We start from the raw sequence: 25,857 nt of genomic DNA, 5'->3' as shown, positions 1-25,857 counted from the left end.
AAAAGTGATACAGTTCGAATGTTCTGACCAGGCGGATATTCAAGTCTTTAAGAAACACCAATCATATACCTGTGGAAGAAAAATAACTTGGGCCCCTTCAAACTGGGAATTGCTCAGGGCAAATCTGTCTCCTATTCTATTCAAGTCACCTCTTTTGCTGACAGAGATAGATGCATATTCTGATTGCCTCCTTTAGAAAGCCTATCAGAAACTCAAAAGAATGCTACTATCTATTATCTACCTATGACCTGGAAGCCCCCAGTTGGGGGGGGCGGGGCTTGCTTTTAACAGTCTCCGCCTTTCTGGAAGGAACTAATGCACTTTTTACATATTGATGATGTCTCCTGTCTCCCTAAAATGTATAAAACCAAGCTGTGCCCCGACCACCTTGGGCACATGTCCTCAGGACTTCCTGAGGCTGCGTCACGGGCATGTCCTCAACGTTAGCAAAATAAACTTTCTAAATTAACTGAGACCTGTCTCAAATTTTCGAGGTTCACATACCGTAGGTAAAAGTGTCAGAAGCCTAAAGGTGAGCCAGTGGAAAATCCTCAAGGCCCCTAAAAGGTTATTAGCTAATCCTCCATAACGCAGGCGGCAAGTGTCCAGGGGAGTCTGGCGTCAGCTCGCCTGCACCACGATCTCCCTCCTGGGGAGGACATGCATGATAAGCCCTTTTTCCATTTCCATTCTGATTGCTCGCTCTCACCACCACGGCCCATCTGCGAAGCAAAACTAATCCTGGCGTGGAACAGGCGCCTGAAGGAAACAGCCAGAGCCCGGCGCGGGGCGGAGCTGGTTGTGCGCATGCTCCGTGCAGGCGCAGGCGCAGGCGGGGCCTGAGCGCCGTCGGGTTGCGCCTGCGCTCCGGGTGGGCCCGTGCCTGCGCCTTTGCGGCTGTGATTCGTCCAGCTGTTCCAGGCGGCATGGTGCCGTTGTGCCAGGTAAGGGTGGCGGGTGTGTGTGCGGGCCTGGGTGCGGAGCCCTCCTCGACTTGTTTCTCCCGCCCTTTCCCTCCACATACCCAGCCTTGGTCAGTCGGACCTCCCCACTAGCCCCCAACCTGGCCGGCGTCTCGGATTCAGGGGCGACCCCGCCCCCGTCCTAGGGCCCTTCCTGGCTCCGGGCTTTGCTGCCGCTGCCCCAGCAGAAGTCGGGTCCCCTCCGAGAACTCCTGTCCGCTCACGGCAGCAAGGACGGGCTCGTTCTGAAGGCGCCTCCACCTTTTGTGGCCACCTCTTTCCCAGATTATTCATTTTGTTGAACCTAAAATTTTAATCTAAAAAGAAACGCACCTCATGGAGAATTCTTATGAAGAACTGTGCTTCATCTGTGGATTTCCACACCCTTGATCATTTGCAAACCTGTAATTATTTCGTAAAGAGTCGTTTGCATGGAGTGACAGGTGCCTATTTTACTTCGTCGGATCCCTTACATACCAGGCTGCTGGCACAAGTTTGTTCTAGCAAATTCCAGTCTGTCCTGTGTTTCAAACCTACTTGCTTCTGTAAATGTCAGATTTACTATGATGCATAACTTAATCCTTAGCGTCTGGGGACAATGTTATGCAGACCGGAATCTAAGGTGATTTGACAACCGTGAGAAACAGGTTTTTTGCTTATTTGTTCATTTATTTTATTTGTGTAACTCATCTCTTGACTCAGACATTTGTTCTTTGCTTACATATTTATAAAAGGTGCTATACTTTTATGTCAATTAAGGCAGGCTTAACGTGTTTCCCCAGAAGATAAATACTTAGGATTTTAATGATGGCACACTTAAGCTTGTAAAACTAAAAGGCATCCAGAAATTAGTCTGAATTGTATTTAAAACAACAAGTTTTCAGAATTTGAACTTGTAGGTATACTGAAATTTTTTATGGGTTATTTAATTTTCTTTATAAAATTTGTCTTTGATTAAAGCAATACATTTGGAAAATGAGAAAACTGCTCAACATCGACAGTCAGAAAACGAGTATGAGTTGTTATTAAAAGCATTTTCTTTACTTTCAGGTTGAAGTATTGTATTTTGCAAAGAGTGCTGAAATAACAGGAGTTCGTTCAGAGACCATTTCTGTGCCGCAAGAAATAAAAGCATTGCAGCTGTGGAAGGAGATAGAAACTCGACATCCTGGGTAGTTAAAAATTTGTAGAATGCATATGAGTAACATTTAAATATTTTCAAAATACATAAATGATAAAAGTAAAAATAAGGTTAATTTCGATTTCCGTGCTTAATGTCAAAAAGAATCGTTAGTTGTATTTTTTTGGAACACCTGAAAAACTCTAAATGTGCACTATATTTTAAGAAAGATTAAAGATATTTTACCCCAAAACACAGTGAATCCCAGAGGGACATGATTATATTCTCTTTGATAATTTACAAAACACTGCACATGTCACTTCTGCAGTTTTATAACATTAAATGAAATTGTTATAAATTCTGTTAAAAATGTGTGCTTTAAACATTTTGTTCTGCCCCTCTTTAGAGAGCTCAACATAGAAATTTCTAAGATTAAAAGAAAAATGAGTTACAACAAATCCTAGATGCTGCTGAATTTGAGTTTTTGTAATATTTAATTTTTTTTTCTGGTTCTTGCAAAACCTATAATTTTACTTCTGCCATTCCCACTTCAAGTTCTTTTTGGAACAAAATATAAAAGTGACTTATTTGAGGGTGATTCAGGAATATTAGTGGTGTCACTTAAGCTTGTATAGATGTTTAACCTGGAAGTCCTAGTACTGTGTAAAAGAAACTCCGCAATAAGTGTTTAAAAGCAAACTACTTCATGATTTCATATCTTTTAAGTTGCTCTTGCGGTGGCCTGATAATCAATGAAACACAGTGGGGTCTCCCATTCTGCTTTACCTGGAGGGTGACAGCTGGTCTTGTATACATTTTCACTGTGCCTAAAAAGAAAGCTTACCATTGTTCAGGTATAAAGGAACAGCTAATAAAGCTGTGTTGCAGGTGGCCTTATGACCTATGCTATCTTTTCATCTTTCTAAGCAACTTAATCCGTATTCGAGTAGGATAATGTGTACAGGCATAGTTTGTGGGCAGCTATACTTGTGCTTGAACACATGGATAGAAGGACCCTGGAAAGGCCATGTACTGATTGGAAACTTTTCTTTTGACCTGGTTTGAGTGTTGCCTCCAGTCTGGTGGGTTTTTTGTGCATTTTTTTGTTGTTTAATTCCCCAAGGCATACAACATCCAATAAAGAGTTGACAGCAGTTTAACGTATCTTTGTGGTGTGTAAGTATGTTCTTCAGTGGATATGTCCTTTCTCCATATACTATGTGTAAATTTAATTGGTAATTTTGCAGGTGATGCTTTATATAATTATATCTATGTAATATCTCTAATTGCAGCTGAAGCGATTTGAGGTCTATCATAGCGTTGATACTTTGAGTCATATTTTTTCCCCTTTAGATTGGCTGATGTTAGAAATCAGATAATACTTGCTGTTCGTCAAGAATATGTCGAGCTTGGAGATCAGCTCCTCCTGCTTCAACCTGGAGACGAAATTGCCGTTATCCCCCCCATTAGCGGAGGATAGTGCTTTTGAGCCATCTAGGTATGTGAGATTTGTTTTTCTTAATCAGTCGTGTGGGGAAGGATCATACAGATGATAAAGTGTATGTGGTTTGCTGTTAATGTATATTCTTTGTCAGTCTGTACCAAATCTTTATTGATGCAGCAACTCTTCATTGGTGCCAACAGGTTTATGAATACCACCATTTCTGCATCAAGTCTATTTTAAGCAGTTTAATTACAATAAACGTATCAGTTTCGTATGTTTCATTTAGCATAGTTTATTGAGATCTTATGTGTCAGGCACAGTGACATATTAATATCCATATTTTGCAGGTAGAAAAACAAATTCAGAGGACTTAAAAAACTTGCCTTTGATCACATAGCTGATCACATAGCTAATCACATAGCTAATAAGTGAAAGAGCCAACTTAAAAAGAATTTATTTAACTTTTAAGTTCAGGGGAACTTGTATCATGGCAGTTTCTTGTACAAATTGTTTTGTCACCCAGGTATTAAGTCTAGTGCCCATCAGTTATTTTTTCGATCCTCTCCCTCCTTCCACCCTCCACCCTCAAGTAGGCTCCAATGTCTATGGTTCCCTTCTTTGTGTCCACGTGTAATCAATATTTATCTCCCACTTATAAGTGAGAACATTTGGTATTTGGTTTTCTGTTCCCACATTAGTTGGCTAAGGATAATGGCCTCCAGCTCCATCCATGTCCCTGCAAAGGACTTGATCTCATTCTTTCTTATGGCTGCATAGTATTCCATGGTGTATATGTACCACATTTTCTTTATCCAGTCTACCACTGATGGGCATTTAGGTTGATTCCATGTCTTTCCTATTGTGAATAGTGCTGCAGCGAACATACGTGTGCATGTGTCTTTATGACAGAACGATTATATTTCTCTGGGTATATACTCAGTAATGGGATTGCTGGGTTGAATGGTATTTCAGTCTCTGGGCCACACTGTCTTCCACAATGATTGAACTAATTTACACTCTCTGCAGCAGTGTATAAGCATTCCTTTTTCTTCACATCCTTGTCAGCATCTGTTATTTTAATAATAGCTCTTCTGACTGGTGTGAGATGGTGGTATCTCACTGTGGTTTTGATTTGCATTTCTCTAATGATCAGTGATGTTGAGCTTTCTTTTCATATGATTGTTGGCCACATATATGTCTTCTTTTGAAAAGTTCCTGTTCATGTCCTTTGTCCACTTTTAATGGGGTTGTTTTTTCTCATAAATTTTAAAAAATTCCTTAGAGATGCTGATGTTAGACCTTTGTCAGATGCATAGTTTGCAAAATTTTTCTCCCATTCTGTAGGTTGTCCAATCACTCTGTTGATAGCTTCCTTTACTGTGCAGAAATTCTTTAGTTTAATTAGATCCCATTTGTTAATTTTTGGTTTTGCTGCAATTGCTTTTTGAGTCTTCTTTGTCATTAAATCTTTGCTTGTTCTTATGTCCAGAATGGTGTTGTCTAGATTGTCTTCCAGGATTTTTCTAGTTTTTGGTTTTACATTTAAGTCTTTAATCCATTTTGAGTTAATATTTGTATATGGTATAAGGAAAGGGTCCAGTTTCAGTCTTCTGCACATGGCTAGCCAGTTATCCCAGCACCATTTATTGAATAAGGTATCCTTTCCCCATTGCTTGTTTTTGTAAGTTTGTTGAAGATCAGATAGTTGTAGGTGTGAAGCTTTATTTCTGGATTCTGGGTTCTGTTTCATTTGTCTATGCATCCTGTTTTGTACCAGTCCCATGCTGTTTTGATTACTGTAGCCCTGTGGTATAGTTTGAAGTTGGGTAGCGTAATGCCTCCAGCTTTGTTCTTTTTGCTGAGGATTCAAGAGGTTTTTAAAAGACAACATTTGAACTCATATTATTGGACTGTCTGTGTACTTTTTTCCAACCACACTTGCTAATACTAGATAATAGCTCTCCTGGCCATGGAAAATGTAGAAAAATTGCACAGCTAATAATGCCTGAAAAGAAAGCTAACCATTGCCCAGGACTAAAGGAATAGCTTTATTGTTATGGCTGTGTTGCAGGTAGCTCTTTGACCCATGCTACCTTGTCGTCTTTCTAAACAACTTAGTCCATATTCAGGTAGGATAATATACAAGAACCTTGTTCAGTATAGTGTGGAGAGTTCAGGCTTCTTATAAGTACAGACAGAATGAGGCTTAATTTATTGTCAACTGAAGAACAAACAGTAGAAATTAACAGTCATCCCTGAATAAAAACTCTTGGTAAGTTAGGAATGAAAGAAGACTTTCTTAATTTGATAGGATTTTTATTCAAAATCAGGAGTAAATATCATACTTAATGGCAAAAACTTGGTTCCATTAAAGAAAGGAACAAGCCAAGGATGCCTTTTTATCTCTTTTCACCCATTTTTTTCCCCATCCTCCTGGAGGTCAATGCCACAAGAAATGAAGAATCAATCTGTAAAACAGATTGCCTCTCATGTCAACACTAGGCTTCTTTCTCAGGCCTACTATCTGGAAATAATAGAAGAATCTCTTGTCAGATATGTATCTCAATGCTGTTTAAAAACTGTGGTCACCATATCACCACCATGATTTCAGGAGGTTCTAAAAATGCAGTTTTTTTGGAATTTGGAATTTATTCAGAAAACTATAGGCTGCCATTAAAGGGGTATTTGTGGTAATTACAACTGTTCTTTGAAAAGGTTACGAAGATTACTCAAGAGCGTTGTGTGTTGCTTGAATGTGTTTCGCAGGACTGGTATTAATGCATTTTTAAAACCTGCCAACTAGGTTTTAGTAGTCTTGTAAAATCAGAAGTTGTGGGAACTCAGTATGGTTTGAAGCTCATAGACCATATTTGTATTACCTATATTTTATTGCAAGAAAAAGAGGTGGAAGACACTTAGGTGGCTTGTGTAGCAGATGAAAAATCCTGGAATCCAGTGGTATATAAAGAATTGTGCTGTTTCCGTGGTGGAAAGGAGATAGGAAAAAGAACATTGGCTTAACTAAGACTCCTTGTTTGGAATTTCAGCACCTTGAGTGAGTTCCTTAACTTCTCTGAGCCTTCTTTCTCTCGTCTTTCAATTCAGATGAAACCTTACAGGATTAATAATTATATTCCTCATTGCCTGCAAGATTCTACCTACCTGTCCAGCCTCAGCCTGCCCAGTTCTCTCCGTTCATTCTAGGTTCTGGAGCACATCACACCCTTTCTTGTCCCAGTGGCTTGGCATTGGCCACTCCCTCTCTCTGCCTGGGGGCCTGTGCCCTGGTTTCTTTAGAAGACTTCCTCGTTATCTTTCAGATTGCAACTTTTCATACAGCCTCTTGAGAGAAATCTCCCCCAGACCCCAGGTTCTGTCTCTGAAGCCTGTTTACGTCCATAAGTTATCCCTATTTGTAATTCTGAGTTTCTCCTGTAGTGCTTTGTTTCTCTTATTTGAATGTAAGCACCCTTAGGAAAGGAGCGTGAGCTTCTTTCTCCCTGGTTGATATCTAGTGCCTGGCCCTAGTCTCTGGTCCTTAGTAAGTATGTGTAATGTTTGAGGAATTAAATGAGAAATGCATGGCAAAGGGCTTTGCAAAATACCTAGTAAATAAGTGTGCAGTTCATTCCCTTATTTCCTCAGTTACTTACCTGGGGTTTTGCCAGTTTGTGAAGGGAACCCAGTTCCAGTAGAATCACTGTCACTTCTGTTCTCCCTTTTTTGTTGGATAAGGAAAAAGGCAGCTTTAGGTGTGGTGCTTGGTACCATAGTGGTGAGAGGGGAAGGGCATGTAGGTGAAAGTGGCGATACCTCCACTGTATCTTGATGGGAGATATGAATAGCAGTTACAGAATTTGGAATATATTGGCATTGAGATAGATTGTATTTTAGTGATCATGTTAATAATGGATTACTTTTTATGTCATGCCTGATTCATTATGAATATTTATACACATAATTGAGTTTTGCTCATTTTTACACTTGCTTATTTTTATCATTCAGATCAAATCATGCCTCCTAACACATTTAATGGTGGGAAAAAAAAGAAAAGAAACTTTTTATCTGAGGAATGTGAGCCCGTCAGATAAAACATTAAGAGGCACAGAAAGGCACTAGAATGAAATGGCAGTCATGTCACCCCCACTTAAGCTGCATCATTACCTTTTTTTCTTTTTTTTTTTGAGATAGGGTATCACTCTATCACCCAGACTGGAGTGCAGTGACGCGATGAATCTCAGCTCACTGCAACCTCCACCTCCCAAGCTCAAGCAATTCTCCTGCCTCAGCCTCCCAAGTAGTTGGGATTATAGATGTGTGCCACTACCACTCGGCTAATTTTTGTATTTTTAGTAGAGACGGGGTTTCACCATGTTGGCCAGGCTGGTCTCAAACTCCTGACCCCAAATGATCCACCCGCCTCGGCCTGCCAAAGTGGTGGGATTACAGGTGTGAGCCACTGGTCCCTTGAGGCCACTTATTATGAGGGCTGCAGACTAGCTGAAGCTAAGAAACCATAAAATCCATATGCTGGACACTCAACAGTGTACAGCCAATCAGTGATCAACATTATCTCTGTATGCCAATGAGAATTCTTGGTGAAACTTTGTACATTGTATCAGCCCACTTTTTGTTCCCTTTGCCTTTACAAACCTGCCTGCAACAAAGGCTGAGGGAGTGCTCCCCAAGGGAACTCCCCGAGCTATCTTGGAAGTATCCTGGGCCACTGTCCTTGATTTGGCTCATGTAAACTCTTTATATTTTGGCCACAGCCTCTTCCTTTTACATCGACATAATATAGAAAAAAATATAAATTGAAAGAGCCTATAAGTTGTTGAGTGTTTTACCCCTAGGACTTTTGTTAAGATTTGTTAACGTATTATTTCTAGGAAAGATACGGATGAAGTTGAAGAGAAATCTAAAGATGTTATAAACTTTACTGCCGAGAAACTTTCAGTAGATGAAGTCTCACAGTTGGTGATGTCTCCGCTCTGTGGTGCAATATCCCTATTTGTAGGTGAGTTGTAATTTTCATTGCACTGTACAAGACAATAGAAATTAGCATGTGCTTTCCATGTTCAGTGTTAACGGAAGAGTTTGAAATACTGAACTTTAAACCAAGATTACCGATGATGGTGGGTAGACTTTTTTTTAGTTCTTGTTTTGTTTTAGTAACCTTCAAATTAACCTATATTAAATTACAAGGCATTTTGAAAAGTAGGATAAAAGTCATTGTTAGGAGAGAGAATTCTAGATTTTCCAAAATTGAAGGTAAAAATGTACTTGATAGTCCTGGGAACATAAATATTTTCCTTTTAAGTATCTGTTAGAAGAAGAATTTTGCCTGGTTTGCCAGGTGAGTGTTCTTAATAAGCTTGCTTAATCAGTGCTGTTTTATTTCCTCGTCATCTTTGTGATGATCTGTTTTATTTTCCTAATCAAATTTTGTTTTTAGAAGATTTCAAAGTAGTTCTAGAAGAATTGGTATGCTGCTTGTTTGCTATTAAAAATATTCCTTTTTTATTAACGTGCTATTTCTTTTGTAGGGAAAAACCTTATTTTAATTGTTTTCTTTTTCTTCCTTTTTTTTTTTTTAATTTTTAAAGGGACTACAAGAAATAACTTTGAAGGGAAAAAAGTCATTAGCTTAGAATATGAAGCGTATCTACCCATGGCGGAAAATGAAGTCAGAAAGATTTGTAGTGACATTAGGCAGAAATGGCCGGTCAAACACATAGCAGTGTTCCATAGACTTGGGTATGATTTCCTTTATCACTTTAAAAGTTAAGTATAATTGTTTTCCATCTTTGTACTAACTCTGATTCTTGAATCTTTCTTAGGAATTCTATATTACCATGAGAGGAATATTCATGTATTATTTTTGGAGGACAATAGGGATGGCTGTTAGTACCTTTAGTGCCTGCCTAGTGGGTTTTGATATTGGGAGAGCTCTTGTTGCCTCTGTTGCTGTAACAAAGTGCACCTGTGCCAAGACTTACAGGCCCTATGACAATCTGTGACAGATTCTTATTTGATATAAATGCCTCTGAAAGTCATTAAAGTGGTTTGCCTTTTTGTACCCCTAAAAAGAGAAGAGTTCTTGGCTTTAAAAAGAAGCCAGTAATTGAGACTGTATCTATCATACTCTGCTAGTTACTAGTTTGTTATTAATAACCAGTGGTTTTATTAATGGTTAATATTGTCACTCCTATTACTTGATATGTATGATTTAAAATTTTGTATTATACTCCTTAGGACATAACTTTGTATTTCTAGGCATTACTTGGCACTGTGCCTTGTTGAGTCAGATGTGTGCTGTATCAATGAAAGGATTTTCCGATTTTCCTTGGTGCCCATCAGGAGGGTTTAGTGGATAGATTCTAACAAATTAGCTGTAGCATCAGCCTCATCTGCTGCCTCTGCTGAATGCTACTGCAATTAATTACCCTTTTCTAACAAATTAGCTGTAGCATCAGCCTCATCTGCTGCCTCTGCTGAATGCTACTGCAATTAATTACTCTTTTCTAACTGTATGTTTACGTAAAATAGAACTACAATATAATTCTAAGACTGCATACCTGGAATTTTTTTCATCTGTCTAGCAGATTCTTTAACACGTAGATTCAGAGATGGTGGTGATTTTTTTCTCTTCATCTTGTTAAAGCTTGGTTCCAGTGTCAGAAGCAAGCATAATCATTGCTGTGTCCTCAGCCCACAGAGCTGCATCTCTTGAAGCTGTGAGCTATGCCATTGATACTTTAAAAGCCAAGGTGCCCATATGGAAAAAGGTAAGTTAAGAAAATCACACTTTTTACCATGTGGACCTGATTTTTCTCAGGAATTTTTAGATAAACCCCCCAATATTTATGGACTTTTTACTGACTGTAGTATCTTGTTTTCTTTATCTGTCAAATATCTTCTTTCCAAGATTTGTTAAGCATGAAAAATATGTGCCCCAAAGAATGCATGGCACACAGTAAGCCTCAATGAGTGGTAACAGTGAGAATTCCTAGTCTGGACTGTTGGAGGGGTTCATGTATGAAGTTATTTCCCTTAGATTATAATTCCCTTGAATTAGAGGGTCTTTCTGTTGGAGAGTGAGAATAATGCATTAGCTATTTAGGTAATGGCTAAAATAGAAATTCTTTAAAGAAAGAGGCTTTTCCTAGAGGTCCTTTTTAGGGAAGAAAAACAAAAGGTGAGATACTGCTCCCTCTGAGAAAATGCAGTGAGTGGATTTAAAAACAGAAATAGGAACTTCTGGCATGTTTTCTGTCAATAAGGGCAAGTAATTCTCTGGTTAAATAGAGCATTCTGATGGGATGAAAAGGCCCAACTCCCTAGTTTCTCCCCTGGTGTAGTAACATTAACAGTGGGATTGTTCTATGGTTGCACATTCAATGTCTAGAATTGTCTACAATTGCCTACAGCGTTGTGGTTGACAGAAAGCTGAGGAGTTAATGAACAGCTCAGTAGATCAAAAGACCAGAGCAGAGAGCCAAGGCTTTTAAAGGGCACTTCTCCCCTCCTTCCCAGGGGACCTGCCTCAGTCAGTGGTAGAAATAAGCAAGTTGAACTGATAACCAGGGCCTGGGAAATATGGTGACCATGTTTTCAGAATAAAATTGAAGCCCATTGTTATAAGAGAATACGTAGGGATTAGAGGATAGAATATGTGAAAGGAAACCTAGTGAAGCTCAGATATATTGTTCCCTTGCTATGAACAGGGCTAACACAATTTTGATAGAACAGGAGGCAGGCCCTCAGAGAGGGAGAGGTAGGAAGAGCATTCTAAGATCAGCTGCAAGCCTGGGAGGCAGGGGTAGCTTTCTTTACCAGGGAGGAAAGGGTGCACAGTCAGTGGACAGAAAGTAGATGGGAGCAACCCCAGAAATACAGATAATGAGCAGGAGTTGGGGCATATTCTTGTTTTCATGCTTTGAGGACTAGCTGGGCTTCGTATTTTGCTTTTGTTTGTCCATAGAGAGTCCAAGGAAGTGCAGGAGTTCAGAGGACAGTTGAATTTGAATTCCTCTCCCTACAGAAATGGAATGTGACTAGAGAGTGAGAGGAGAAAGTGATATGTTCTCCTTACCCCTCCTTTCTACAAACTATCTAACTTCTAGTCTGGTTCTAGTCTCGGCCTGTGCTTTGAGATCATCTGTGATATAGGGAAGGGTGGCAGGTAGGTAGAGTGCATATGTCAAAGAACAGCTCATACCAGAGGGCAGCTCAAACTTGTTTAAGAACTTCTGAGAGGTGATCACTTAATTCAACAGCTAATGAAGATATTTGCCTTTGGAAAAACATATTTAGAAATGTTGAAGTAGTAGGTATGTTTGGAAAGAAAAAAGTGTTTAAAACTAAAGACTTTCTATCTTCCCCTATGTAACCTTGCCCATGATGTCTCTCATCATGATTGTTAAAAGAGGAGCCATTGAAATAGATGTGCTATTCATTTGTCTGATTTATTCAAATATATTTTATATTCATATATTAGAATGGTCTATTTTTAATACTGGTTATGATTTTGTTTTTTAGGAAATATACGAAGAGTCATCATCTTGGAAAGGAAACAAAGAGTGCTTTTGGGCATCCAGCAATTAATCTCTTATGTTTTTAGAGCATGCAATCTTAACTTTGTTAAACTATTATTATTGATCACATTTTGATTTTTTTCTCTCCACATCAGGGTAGTTTACTGAAGCACAATCTCTTATGTTATACTAGTGGGACAAAAGGGAGAAAAAGGAAGCAAGATGTAGGATGTAGGATGAAGGGTTATTTAAAATGGAACTAAAGATAGAAGGAGGACTGTAGGAAGAAATGGAATAATTTAAATGTGAGGAAAGATATCTGTGGTAGACATGTCCTTCCATGGCTAATTTCTAATTGTAACTCAACACACATTGAGGTACTGGCCCTCCTCAGTGACTTTAGCTCAGAAACATACTCCCCCACCAACCCCACCTCACCCCCACCCCTGTCCCGGTTCAGGGAGAGCATTGTTATTAAGGATGCATGACAGGAATGTTTGCAGAACTGGAAAGTATTAAATCATTATCCGTCTTGATATTATATATTTTCAGAAATATATTAAAAATAATAAACTAAAACCCATGATTTCAAAAGTTTAAAAAGAGTATTTTTTCTTTAAATTGCCGAAAATAGTTCTCATTATGGAAATTTCTGGGATTTCAGAATCTATAATCTTACCAGGAAACTTTTTTTTATTAGTTGTTAATTTTGTATCAATATACAAATCAGCACAAAATTGTCATAAAGCTAACTAGCAACAAGGTGGTTTGTGTTGAAATGTTTAGGTAAACAATGCCCCAATTTTTAATTAGTTAAGCTTTATAGTATTTTGATAGACTTGTATATATAAGTCCCATATAGTTCTTAAAAAATTTTTTTCCAGCTTTATTTAGGTATACTTGACAAAAATTGTATATATTTAAAGTATACAATGTGATTTTTGATACACATATACATTGTGAGGTGATTACCATAATCCAACTAATTAACATATTCCTCAGCTCACATAGTCCCCTCTTTTGTGTGGTGAGAATATTTACGATCTACTCTCAGCAAATTTCAAGTAAACACATAGCTCATAAAATAATAAAATACCGGCAAAATTTGGGCAGTTGGCATCATCACAAAATTTGCATTATGCATATTAAGAACAAAAGCCATACTTTCAGACACTTAGATTGAAGGATTTTTTTCTTATGTCTGGGACAAATAAGAAACCTAGTAATCCTATTTGTTATATGTAGTGAAAACATCTTTTACCTAAGGAACCCATGTATTCAACAAATATTTATTGAATGCCTGTTTTGTGCCAGGCACCCACCCAGTGATCTTTTTCTGCCAACCTAAAATACCTTGGGGAACACTCTGCATCTTATCTGTGGCTGGGACCCACAGGACAGCCACACTGACTTTAGGAATCGCTTGGTTACATCAGTTGATGCTTGTTCATTAGTTCATCTGGAGAGATTGGGCCAGAAGGATACTGGAAGGGCAGACAAACCCTCCGCCTACTTCCTGTGCCGTTTTCGGGTTGCCTGTTTGGTCTCAGCCTTACCTTCACAGTTCAGTGTCACTCTGCTTGCCATCGAGCTTCAGCCTGTCCCCATTGGAGAGAAGGGGTGAGTGTTGGTTGTTGCATTATATCTGAAAGCACATTATCATGGGGTTACTGGGTCACTAGACATTTCTAGGATTTTGGACATAGGTTGTTAAATGGAGGTTTATTATGTCATATGCAATGTTGATAGGTATATGTGGATTTCAAGACTTTCCTACTTAGATATTTCTTTAGAAGTTCCTTATTGAGGGTAATGATATTTTTAAAGAACATAGAACATTCTTTATGTTTTAAAAGAATCATGCCTTCATTAAGTAGGCTTTATTCTAAGTTTGGAACTGAGACTGTTAGCTTTTAAAGTCTCCAATAGAGAGGTTAAGGAGTTAACCCGGGGCATGCCAGAACTGGGATTGAATGACCTTGAAAGATTTTAGTGCATTGCACTTGACTTAGATAGGATCTTTACTGACCCTTGCCTGCTTAGGAGTGGCAGAGTTAATTGGTGGTTCAGATATTAAGGGGCTACTATCACTCTGATATATAGCTTTTCTATCTCTGTAACTTAGCTTCAAGTAACTAGAAGAGTAATCTAAAAAAAAAAAATTAGCCTTTAATCAGATTGCCTGCAGTGTTTCATGGTCACTTTAAAGCCGTGACTTTGCATGATTGCTAGGTAAGTTCACTTAAGAAATAGGAAATTCAAATTATTTATGTTTCAAGTATTTTTGAACAGGTGGTAAAATGAAATTGATTTTTATCATCTTTGAATGAAAGTAACAGCAGATATTCAATGAGTGACTTATTTTGTGGACATTTTTGTCCTTTGGATATGATGTATAGAGTCACAATATGTTTTCAGCCTTTTTTGAGAAATAAGTGATTTAGACATCTTACACAGTTACTGAGCACCTGGTACGGTAAAGATCTCTCTTAAGAATGATTTGTGTGATGTAGTTAGGTGGATCATCCAGCAGAGGGCGGTAGAGCCAGAGCCACAGTAAAAGTTATAGTAAAGTTGCTTTTAGCAACTTGAGTCTTAGATTTAATTTTGCATAGAACCAAAAGTTCAGTTTAGTAGCCATTTTCTTTAAAGTCAGGCTGTAGTGGTTCCTAAATGAAAATTAGGCCCTGATTTTGTGTAAGATGATGTCCAATCTTTGACACCTTAAAAATATTAAAAGATTATGATAGGATGAGGAAGGAGTTTTTGAAAATGCAATTTGTAGTTTTTAACAAGTGATGTAGAATAAATAAGAAGTACTTTTTAAAAAGTAAGTATAAAATTATTTTCCAGTTAACTCTATGGGACATAAATGATTGCTTTAATACAGGTCTTTAACAGCATTTCCTAACCTGCTCTGTGAAAAAACAAAGAAATAAAACTTAGTGCTCTTTTTCTCTAATATTTTATTTTATTTTTTAAGAGCTGGGAGAGGGGGGTCTCATGTTGCTGGCCTTGAACTCCTGGATTCAAAGGATCCTCCCTGCCTCAGCCTCCCAAGTAGCTGCAGTTCTCACATTCAGCTCTCCAAGATTGTATTTTAATGTGAGATATATAGCAGACACACTTATTGATGGTTGTGCTGCAGTGAGCTGCCCTCCTGAGATGACTTAGCACACCTGCGATGGGCAGGGAGGCATGTGAGAGAGCGCCGCAGGCATGAATGGAGATGCAGGTGCATCGCTATTTATGGCAGCACACACACACTTTCCACCCTGTCTTTGCATTACTCTGCCATCTGTACAGCGATGGCAGTCTGTGAGCCCAACGTGTACTTACTTTATAACTTCAGCATATTTATTTCAGCATATTTACTCTTTAAAAATATTTAAACTTCCTGCTTATTATGATTTCTTTTAAAGTATGCAGATGACTCTGCTTTTGCACGTTGCAGCAGTTTGGCTGATTTTTTTCCCCTTTCTATTCCAAGCACACATTTTATTTCAAGAGGTAAGCTTTAGAGCAGTGCTTCTCAACTTCAATGCAATATGAATCACCTGGGGATGCTGTGGAACTTACAATTTGATTTGAATAGTTTTGAGTGGCCCCTGAGAGCTGTGTTTTTAACAGGCTCCAGGTGATGCAGCACCATCTGTCCCTGGGCCGCACTTTGAGGAGCAATGCTTTACACTGTCTCAAAACTTCAAAGGCAGTTTAAGAGTCTTACAAAAGACCTTGTGGTCACTGCTAGAAACATAGACTGGACACTTCTGGCAAATTATAGCCTCAGTCGTCTTAAATTGAGTCTTGGATGTGAGCAAAGTGAATGTATAAGAAAAATAGTAAAATATATAACTAACTTGTAAAAGCCCAAAGAAAATAGCTTTATTTTCAAAACAATTGTAACAATATTCAATAATGCGGTATGAAAAAAGTGGCTTACAATTAATGAAACTTTTCTGTTTGTTATACTTGGATATGAGAAAAACTAACTATGTTTTTACTACAATTTAATTTTTCTCATAAATGAATTCTGCAACTTTTTGTACAAACATGCATTTATTTTTACAGTTTTTTTGGAAAGTAAAGAGGCAAAACACATTTAATCAAAAACATCAAACACCACATTTGAAAAAAGACTTATCTATTATGTATAAAGGAAAATATCCAAGACAATTTCTTTAAAATATATACAATTCTAACATAGTTATGCAATATATACATTCATATTTTGACTTAATCTGCCAAAATAAACAGGTACATATGAAAATTTATTTACATAATGGCTACAGTTTCAGTCTTTAGAGTTCAAAGAAATAGTTAATATTTTCACCTATTTCACACTTTTCCCCCATGTTTCTCATTCAACTCTAGAGGTTTAAATTAACCTTTCAAATTGATGAAAATGTGTATGCCTGAATGTACACAAAAGGGTATAGTCCTACAAAGTTGTTTATATCATTGTTTTATGTGTGCAAATTGAAATATTAAGGATGGATCAGGGATCTCAGTTTAAGGAATCCTGCCTTCTGTATGATGATGTCTTAATTTTTGAGATTTTCATATATTGGGTTATAGCTATATATCGGGACAGGTAAATACATTATAAAATTATAACCTTTATAATTTTAGTGTAATCACTTGTGTGACTAATAAATTGGCTTTAGTTTTCTTTACTCTTCACAGTTTTAACAGATAACTATTTTACAAAAATAACATTGCTAGGTAGAAAAATTTCTGTTCAGTTAGGAGTTCTTATTTTGCTGCTGAAATGAGTCATGCACAATTTTAAATCTGTGTAGTTTCTTCATAAGCTATTTTACTATCTTACTATTTTATAAGCCTTGTGTGGCAGTCAAGTTTTTACCACATTCTATAGACCTTGTCTGTATACCATTTATGAAATGGAAATTTGAATATGACATCTTTTATGCCCTCTCCTTACTTTTAAAGCAAAGATATTGTTGAATAGGAACACACAGCTTTTATTTAAACAATGTTTTTCCCCCTAAATTTCTTGTATGAATACTCACCTTTGCTTAAAAATGCTTGAGAAATACTGCCCCCCAGGAGACATTTGACAATGTCTGGAGACATTTTTTGATTGTCATGACTGCAGGGGGAGGATGCTCTGGCATCGGGTAGCTAGAGGCCAGGGATGCTGCTAAACATATGCTAAACGTCATACCTTCTAGGACAGGGCTGCTGTCCTACAAGGTACAGGACAGCCCCTGCAAGGAAGAATCACCTGGCCCCAAATGACAGTAGCGCCCAGGTTGAGAGACCCTGCCCTGGTGTGATAAATGGTGCAGAGACAAGTGGCTAATGGTTTATAGTAATTCAAATACTCCCCGGAAACAGTGTAAACTAGGCTGATTACCTAAGGCAAGGCTAACCAAAGCTTTCAAGTTCCGTATATGTATGTTTAGCACTTATTTAAGGAAGTACTCACCTAAAGAAGGTGAGACAGAGTAAAAGGAAGGATGTGCTATAATTCTTTGTATAGCACATTGAAAAGCTAGTATTTACATGGTACAGTACTAACTTTTTTTTTTTTTTTTTGAGACAGAGTCTTGCCCTGTCACCCAGGCTGGAGTGCAATGGCGCGATCTCGGCTCACTGAAACCTGGGTTCAAGTGATTCTCCTGCCTCAGCTTCCCGAGTAACTGGGATTACAGGCACCTGCTACTATGTCTAGCTAGTTTTTGTATTATTAGTAGAGATGGGGTTTCACCATGTTGGCCAGGCTAGTCTCAAACTCCTGACCTTGTGATCCACTGGCCTCAGCCTCCCAAAGTGTTGGGATTACAGGTGTGAGCCACCCGTGCCTGGCCACATTGTTTTTTTAACTAGTCATTTTTTTGAGACAGGGTCTTGCTATGTTGCTTAGGCTGGACTTGAACTCCTGGGCTCAAGTGATCTTCCTGTCTCAGTCTCTCAAGTAGCTGGAGCTTCAGGTACACATCAGCACCACTAGCTGTTAAATATTCTTTATCAAGCTAATGACTAGTTTCTCCAGTCTTTTTTTTTTTTTTTAAATGAAATTTTGTTGGAATGAAACAGCAAATTCTCACAGCTGTTAAAAGAATTGCACTCTGGCATACCTTAACTGGAGAATACCATGCTGTTTTTTCTATAAACCCCTGGCACTTTATGCCTTTTTTGTTTGTTTGTTTTGTGTTGTCAACTACAAAGTAATTCTGTAAACAGTACAGATAGCCCTGGACTGCCAACACAGGGGCCAGGCCAGGGTAGTCAAGGTTGTCCATATGCATATGGGCAGATAACCTGTTTTCCTCTGACACTTTTTTCCAAGTCAAATTCTTGGAGGATTGTGTATTTGTATTATAGGAAGTCCAGATCATAGACTTTTAAAACTAAAAGCATCACTGCTGAACGCCAGCTCAGTCTTCCCATTTTATAATGAGGCCTCTGAAGTTTATAGAGGTCAAGGACTTGTCCAAAGCTTTAGATATGTAGTGTCTGTGCCCTTTTCCTCTTAAGTTTCTCCTAGAGAATGTGGGGGCTCAGGAACAGAGAAAATAAGGTGCAAAAAGTAGAAATGGGTGGTGTTTCTCAAAGTGTGATCCTTCTGCATCCTAGTGACTGGGGTGCCTGTTAAAATGCAGATTGCTGGGCCTTATCCCAACCTGACCAAATCATCTCAGGATCTACCTTTTGAACAAACTTGCCTAGGTCAAATTCACTCTTAGGGAAGTTTAAGTACTTCAGAAACAAGACAGCCACAGAAGGTGCACCTGCTAATTTGGTGGCTTCCAATGCCTCATCTGTAACTTCTCGTGAAATCCTGAGATGTTTTACTTTACATTGTTTACATCCCCTAACATTCCAACATTTAGAAATTCACTCGAGCTTATTTTTCTTACTTGTTTAGCACTAAATGAAAATAGCTCCCTGAAGTTAAGGAGTTTATATACAGTAATTCATGCAAGTGTGTAAATTAAACAGATGACTTCCCCCCTAATATCTAATGCACAGCAGCTGTCCTGAAGGAGTGGGAACTTTGGATGAGGGGTAAAGGAGGGGATAACTTTGGGCCGCTGGAGAGAAAGTCAGGCTGTAGAGGGCTTCTATAGCAATGGTACCACCAGGAGGTGGGAGAGTGGTTCAGTAAGGGAGGAGGAAGGTTGCCAAAGAAATTACTCATCTTTCAAAAATTCACTAGGTTACTGCCAGTCAGCCAAACAAGTCCTAAAAGAGAACTGTTGTGCCTCCTAAAAGAGAAAGGAAATTTCCTCCTTTTCCTTCCTCTGGCACAGGATGGGCCTCTAGCAGATGGGATTTTACATAACTGTTATATTCTGAGTTTTAAACAAAATTTTATGCCTTAGTCTCTATATCGCCCCCTCTCCTAACTTAAATGGACATATAGGAGGTATACTCTAAGCTCAGTTATTCAAGCATGTTTTGATCATTAGAGCAAGATGGGGTGTGGAAGGGGCAGCCGTGGTCTAAAAGAAACCAACAACAAATTTTACCTAGTTTATAAATAAAGTTATCACTTGGAAGTATCATCTGTGGCAACTTTGGATGAGCAGCATAAATTGAAAAAACCTGTGTTTTGCTTTCCCCTCTTGTTAACACGATAGTCATTAAAATATACACAAGTGGAAGTACTTACATATCAGGCACTTCCACTTTTGTAGTTGCTGTTTAAAGACAAATATTTTAAAGAGAACAGTTTTCCCCCTTAAAATCTGAAAATATCATATTTTTCTTTAAAAGTTGTCATGCTTGGAAGCATTTCCTGTTTCTGATACAATGCACATTAGAATGTAAACTCTGGGCCAGCCAGTTTAAAGATTATTTTCCCCATCATATAAAATAAGTATTTTTCCCATTATATCCCTACCTGCCCCCCTCCCCGCACCTCCCCCCCCCCCCCCCCGATTTCTTCATTCCAAACTGACCTGCAGTTTTCTCTTAAAATACCAGGTTAGTTTACCTATGACATGATAAAAAAAACATGGGATTTAAAAAGAAATCCATTCATGCAAACAGCAAACCCTGGCTGGGATGCTGCCAGTTCCCACTGCAGGTAGGTCTGCTGGTTCAGCTACTGAGTTCTGTGGTCTCATCAGTCTCATCTGGATTTTTGGTCATCTTTTCATATTTTCTTTTGAAGAAGCCGAGCTGTAAAGGTGATGATATAAGAATGTTACCACCTGTGGCTTATTTTGTAAGGTGCCTCTGACCGCCTTGGCTGCCCACGTCCTCTGACGCACCTCTGGGAATCCCTGAGGCTCTGAGAGAGCTCAGCTGCATTGCATATCCAGAGAGCTCAGCTGCATTGCATAAAGCTACATTTTTCAGCGTCTACTTATTTGAAGCTGAGCAAAACATTCAGAGCTCTGGATGAAAGGAAGGTTTAAAAGAAGAAAAAATCCTTACTGGTTGGTTTTTATGACATGAGTAAGAAATTGTAAACAAACTTGCATTTCTTTTCTCCTTGTGATAGAGAAGGTACCATATAAAACCTGAGGTTGATGTTTTGTAAGTAAATTCAAGGCTGGCCTTCAGGAGCCCTGTATTTTAAAATATGAAGCTTTTCTTACCTTCCATAAAATTGCAACCAGAGCTAACAGCAAAAGGATTCCAGCAATTATACTTCCTATTATAACTCCTGTTGGTACTTCGGCTTTCTCATCAGGTTTCATTATCATCAGGGGAATCTGGAAATGTAAGTTCACAGTTGAGTTATTTTAATACCACAAAAAAGGGGGGAGATGGTCTAGTCCAATTCTCTAATTCTGTAAGTGAAGGTCTACAGCTCTAGAAAGGTGACATGACTTGCTCATGATGGCGTATCTCAAACATTGTCAGAATAATTTTAGAGAAAATCCTCCTGCAAAGTCCAACCAGCTAAAAAATACAACTTTGCTAGTTTCTCCGATTTAACTACATCAGTGTCTTGTGGCTACATCATGCCTGACAATCTCAGATGCTTATTTTACTTATGAAATAGAAACTTCCATTTCTGGCATACATTCAAATCAAGTGAAAGCATCATCAAGTGAAAGCAAACAGCTCTGGGGAGGGGAGTTGAAGAAACTCTTTAACCCAACTTCATGGTGATGAAACAGCAGCTTTGTACTGGGTGTTTGAAATACTAGTTTCACTTAAACCTCATTCCAAGTTGATATTGTTGGAAAAGTAGAAATAATATCTCAAGGGTCAGGTTGACCTTTTCAGTGGGAATGTTGTCCTTGAGGCTACTTAGGATTCTTTGTATCTGCTTCCTGGCAATCTTTGAGATGCTGTAGTGGAATGGCTGCCCTGAGTTTTAACAGTAAAACTGTATATTCAGTTTTTAATTAATTAGGGGAAATTTATTTAATTGGGGAAAGTGTCTCAAGCATTCTCTCTAGAAAATACTCCTAAAGAGCTATATTTAGAAGCAAAGGAGAGGATAATATGTGTTTTATTTACTTGATTTAACATTAAATTGCAATGGCAGATGAGCTGCTTTTTGTCATAAATTTATGGGCTGGGCTAAACTTGGTGACTGTATTTCCTTTCATTTGTGTCTTCAAGAGCTAAAATATAAGGCTTTATAAGTTTATGAATAAAGCGATGATAAATTCTTGTAGCTCACTGCTTAATGGCAGTCAAAATCTTTTCCACAGCTTTCTAACCCAGGGAACCACGGATCCCTATGGACCCATGACTATAGCATTTTGTGGATCAGATTTTTAAGTGGACCAGGCATTCAAATAAATGTAACAGACACTTAGGAACATGTGCAGTTATTATTTAGGTTAGATACCTTATTCAAAAATTTATCCGAATTATTGTTTAGATTAAAAAATCTTTCATAGACACAACTGAGTAATATTAGGCTGGTGCAAAAGTAATTGCAGTCTTTGCCATTAAAAGTACTTTTTCTTTACTTTTTTTTTCTCAGCTCACTGCAACCTCTGCCTCGCAGGTTCAAGCGATTCTCCTGCCTCAGCCTCCTGAGTAGCTGGGATTCCAGGCGTGCACCACCACACCCAGCTAATTTTTGTATTTTTAGTAGAGACAGGGTTTCACTATGTTGGCCAAGCTGGTCTCGAACTCCCAACCTCAGGTGATTTGCCCGCCTCGGCCTCCCAAAGTGCTGGGATTACAGGTTTGAGCCACCATGCCCAGCCTTTCTTTACTTTTAATGGCAAATACCACAATTACTTTTGCACCTAGTAATTGGCTTCTGTTATTTATTAGTATTGCTCAGAGAAAACCAATAAAAGAAGAATCTAATGGATTTATTAAAATTGTTCATTTAAATTTCCAATTAATATATTTAATACTGCTTTCTAAAAACAGTCTTCAGTAGAGTTTCACATATTGTCTGAACACTATGCTTTTCTAAAATGAGCTTTTAAAAAAAATCTATAATACTTCTCCCCTATGCTAAGTTCATAGCATTTTGAATTTGAAGTCTGCATTTCCTTTGGCTCTATTTCTGATTTTCCAGGCCCCAGTCTCTGAAGAGAGGGTGTAGGCTTTCACTGAGGCTCCTAAACCAGAGGCAGAGAAGTGTGCTCTCTTGTGTGGAATCATTTTCCCTTGGACAAGAGTGGGGCCCCAGTGCTGTGAGCTGCACTCTCAGGCATGGAGTGAGGAGGCCCATAGTTCCTGGGGCCATAACTTTTTGGCCAAGCCAGAGCAGTGGACTGAGTCCAACTGCCAAGCTGGCCTTGGGGGCAGACTCTTAAACGCTTTCACCTCCTAACACAAGCACTGGGAGGAAAATGCTCAGGGCTCTGCCAGCAGATTAGCTGGGTATGGAAATCCCGCTGTATCTAAACATGGCATATTCTAACCAGAGAGTCAGTGCACAGGAAAATTATCTCATGCCAGCTCTTAGAACAGAGAGCCTTTGTTTTCTGTGAAAGTACATTTCTCTGTAAAAGCTTTTTTTTTTTTTTTTTTTTTTTTTTTTTTTTTTAAATCAAGGGGAGCATTTATAGTCCTCCAGAATGTAAGATCTAATGAATGGACATGCCACACAGTGTCAGTGTCTAGTTGTAAGGAGAACTATTTTAAAAAACCCTCTAATAAATGCATTATTTATTAAGCATGCTTCAGTACCTTTCTTTAAAAATTTTTCAAAATACAATTTATGATTTAAATAAGCATGATTAGGTTTTGTGGCCTAAGCTCCAGACCATTTTGTGTAAGCAGGAGGAGAAAGGAAGAACTGGGGCTGCTAGCTTAGTCACAAGAAGAGACACCATGGAGTCCCAAGGAACATAGAGCTCCTTTTGTTGTACTTCTCACTGGATCTCCACTCCTAGGAAAGCCAGCTTTGCTGACATGGGTGGGGGGCATGGAGGAAGGCAAGTGTATCACTGAACTTTTTAAGTAGCACACACCCTCGCCAAAATCTCAACATAATCAACATCAGATCTTTCAAGTTTTAGTAAGATACTTCTACATAACACATAGGTAAGAAGAGTGACTATTCCAGGCTTTTAGAAATGGAATGCCATCACAGACCCTGAGGCTCACAGGGAAGGGTGTGATATGCTCACCGTAACAGTGTTATCTTCGATCACATATATCTCAGGGTTATAGGTGTTGATTTCTGCAGCTGCCGTTAGCTGTACTGTCTGGAACGTTGACTGGAACATAAGAATAAGGAATATGTTTTATCCTAGCAGCAGCAAATGCAGAGAAACTGGCATGCTTATGATTTATGTATTTATTTCCTGGTGGAATGTGACAAGAGCAAATGGTTCTGAAGACCTGTCTAGAATCTATGTGTGCTTAAACCAGTGCTGTGTAACAGGACTGCCGGTCAGAAATACCTGGGGTAATTTTAAGACATGTCTGCCTGCACCTTGCCAACACAAATCAGCTCTCTGGGGTGGGATCCAGACATGAGTAGATTAAAATGTCTCCCTGAGGAGATCTGAACTTGAGAACTGGGTTGAAAAGTGAGGATTTAAAAATGAATATTTTTAACTGGGAAGATCATAGTTCAGATTTTTTTAAAAATAAAGCTTGTGACATGAGAGAAAATTGTAAACTTGGCATCTTTGTATACTTACCTGAATAAGTCACACAATGGAATGGAAAACCAACATTTAAAAGGGAAGAGAATTTTCCTTCTGGGTGCATGTGTGTAAAATGATAGTGTTTGAAAGTGCACTTGAACTTGACCACCCATGGCCCTGAACCTTTCGGTTTGTTATATCACATCAATATAACTTCAGATTTCCTATCTAAGTGTTTCTATCAAATAATACTTAATTTGGGGCAGGTATATAGGAAGGATATTTTATGCTGATGTCACTGGTAACTTACTAATTTGAAATAACTTTACATTCATTCCTCCATTTAGTTACAGAAAAAGAGCCTAGTTTTCAGCTGGGCACAGTGGCTCCCATCTGTAATACCAGCACTTTGGGAGGCTGAGGCGGGTAGATTACTTGAGTTCAGGAGTTCAAGACCAGCCTGGTCAATATGGTGAAAGCCCAACTCTACTAAAAAATATAAAAAATTAGCCGGGCGTGGTGGTGGGCACCTGTAATCCCAGCGACTCAGGAGGCTGAGGCAGGAGAATTACTTGAACCCAGGAGGCGGAGGTTGCAGTGAGCTGAGATCAAGCCACTGCACTCCAGCCTGGGCAACAGGGCAAGGCTCTGTCTAAAAATAAATAAATAATAAAAAGGCCTGTTTTTTCAGTAGAAACATTATTGATATGTATATTTCACTATTTTCTCTACATTAGGTCTGATGCTACTGTGAAGCAGAATGCAGCACTTAGATGTTAGAGCTGCTTTCACAGGCTGTGGCTACTAGGACTCAGTTTTTCTGGTTACTAGGGCACATTATTGGACATACTCTATGAGGTAATTTGCTAAACAATATCTGGGAGCCAGAAAGAATGTATTTCCAAAAACTGAGCAATTTATTTCCTTTCCACTGGCTCGGTCTCTGGTTACTGTTAATTTTCTCAAGATAGATGATTGGATCAGTAATTAACCATGCTCACCAGTCTCTTAAACATATTATTGGGGGAAACATTAAGAGTATTGATAATGGTTTAAGTTTAAGAAAAAAAGTGGCAGTTAAGTAAATGCCGGTTTCATAATCCCCAAAGACTAAAGATGAAAGAATTTTTCTTATAGCATTCTCAAAATAGGCCCTTCTCATAGGCATACAATATCCTGCAGGGTTAACAAGTAGAGGTAGGCATGCCACACGCATCTGGAGAGTGAAGTAATGCACCTGCTAGCGTTCAACAAGGCTTCTCCTTACAAATGGCAGCAACTCTATCATCAATTTGGAGTCCTGATCAATCACTTTGTAATGAAATTACTTGAAATGTTAAGTTGCCTTGCACTATGTCAGAGAAAGGGTAGCAACAAAAGGCAGTGCATTAATGGGTTCAAATACAGGAAATGAGATCCATATTTCAGACTGGATCTCCTAAGTGGTCTGAGAAACATCCACTTTGCTGCTTAAATTGCTGGAAGCAAGGTGAGGATAAACATTTGACTTTTCATGAAGGAGGAAGAGATGTAGGACTTGACACCAATCCTTGTATGTCACTTGACATACCTTGACATCTCAAGGGTGTTTTCTTAGTTTAACCACCATAGCCACATTAAAGCGGCATAAATACTACACTTTCTAGGAAGTTTACTCCCAGAAATAAACTGCTTCTGAAGATCGTTGGGAAGGTACTTTAAAAAGTCTCACAGTTAAAGTGATGTAGTCTTAAACTCAAGAAAATCCAAATGTGTTTTACAGAGCTGGCATGTGTGCATTTTGATGTGCAAC

General features: G+C 38.6%; 2 protein-coding genes and 1 long non-coding RNA gene across 5 annotated transcripts in view; 1 reads left to right on the top strand and 2 right to left on the bottom strand.

The window, feature by feature from the left end:
- The window catches only part of LOC105740038, a 29,442-nt gene extending 28,657 nt beyond the window's left edge, over positions 1-785 (bottom strand). The window contains exon 1 of the long non-coding RNA XR_001116050.2: positions 505-785. This is a non-coding gene — a long non-coding RNA (uncharacterized LOC105740038). The remainder of the gene's footprint in view (positions 1-504) is intronic.
- Positions 786-883: 98 nt separating this feature from the next.
- Positions 884-12,666, top strand: MOCS2 (molybdenum cofactor synthesis 2). The gene is made up of 7 exons (XM_003276520.4): positions 884-944; positions 2,013-2,134; positions 3,436-3,580; positions 8,416-8,543; positions 9,133-9,283; positions 10,191-10,314; positions 12,068-12,666. Exons 3-7 carry the CDS (start codon positions 3,483-3,485, stop codon positions 12,131-12,133), a joined length of 567 nt encoding a protein of 188 aa, XP_003276568.2. The 5' UTR covers positions 884-944; positions 2,013-2,134; positions 3,436-3,482; the 3' UTR covers positions 12,134-12,666.
- Positions 12,667-15,922: 3,256 nt separating this feature from the next.
- Positions 15,923-25,857, bottom strand: part of ITGA2 (integrin subunit alpha 2) — a 104,396-nt gene continuing 94,461 nt past the window's right edge. For all 3 annotated transcript variants that reach the window (XR_001116051.2, XM_003276518.3, XM_012507859.2), the window contains 3 exons: positions 23,601-23,690; positions 20,640-20,756; positions 15,923-20,217 (listed from right to left, as the gene is read on the bottom strand). Coding sequence is in view for 2 of the 3 variants with exons in the window: in XM_003276518.3 (XP_003276566.1) it covers positions 20,137-20,217; positions 20,640-20,756; positions 23,601-23,690 (288 nt within the window). In the remaining variant the exon portion in view is untranslated. The remainder of the gene's footprint in view (positions 20,218-20,639; positions 20,757-23,600; positions 23,691-25,857) is intronic.

Source organism: Nomascus leucogenys, chromosome 7b, assembly GCF_006542625.1.
Source record: "Nomascus leucogenys isolate Asia chromosome 7b, Asia_NLE_v1, whole genome shotgun sequence".
Classification (NCBI taxonomy): Eukaryota; Metazoa; Chordata; class Mammalia; order Primates; family Hylobatidae; genus Nomascus; species Nomascus leucogenys.
This window is presented reverse-complemented; position numbering and strand designations above follow the sequence as displayed.

Coding starts and splice junctions, on each gene's coding strand:
- MOCS2 (XM_003276520.4), top strand. CDS start 3,483: ATGTCGAGCTTGGAGATCAGCTCCTCCTGCTTCAACCTGGAGACGAAA. Junction 3,581..8,415: donor AGTGCTTTTGAGCCATCTAG/GTATGTGAGATT, acceptor TATTATTTCTAG/GAAAGATACGGATGAAGTTG. Junction 8,544..9,132: donor TGCAATATCCCTATTTGTAG/GTGAGTTGTAAT, acceptor TAATTTTTAAAG/GGACTACAAGAAATAACTTT.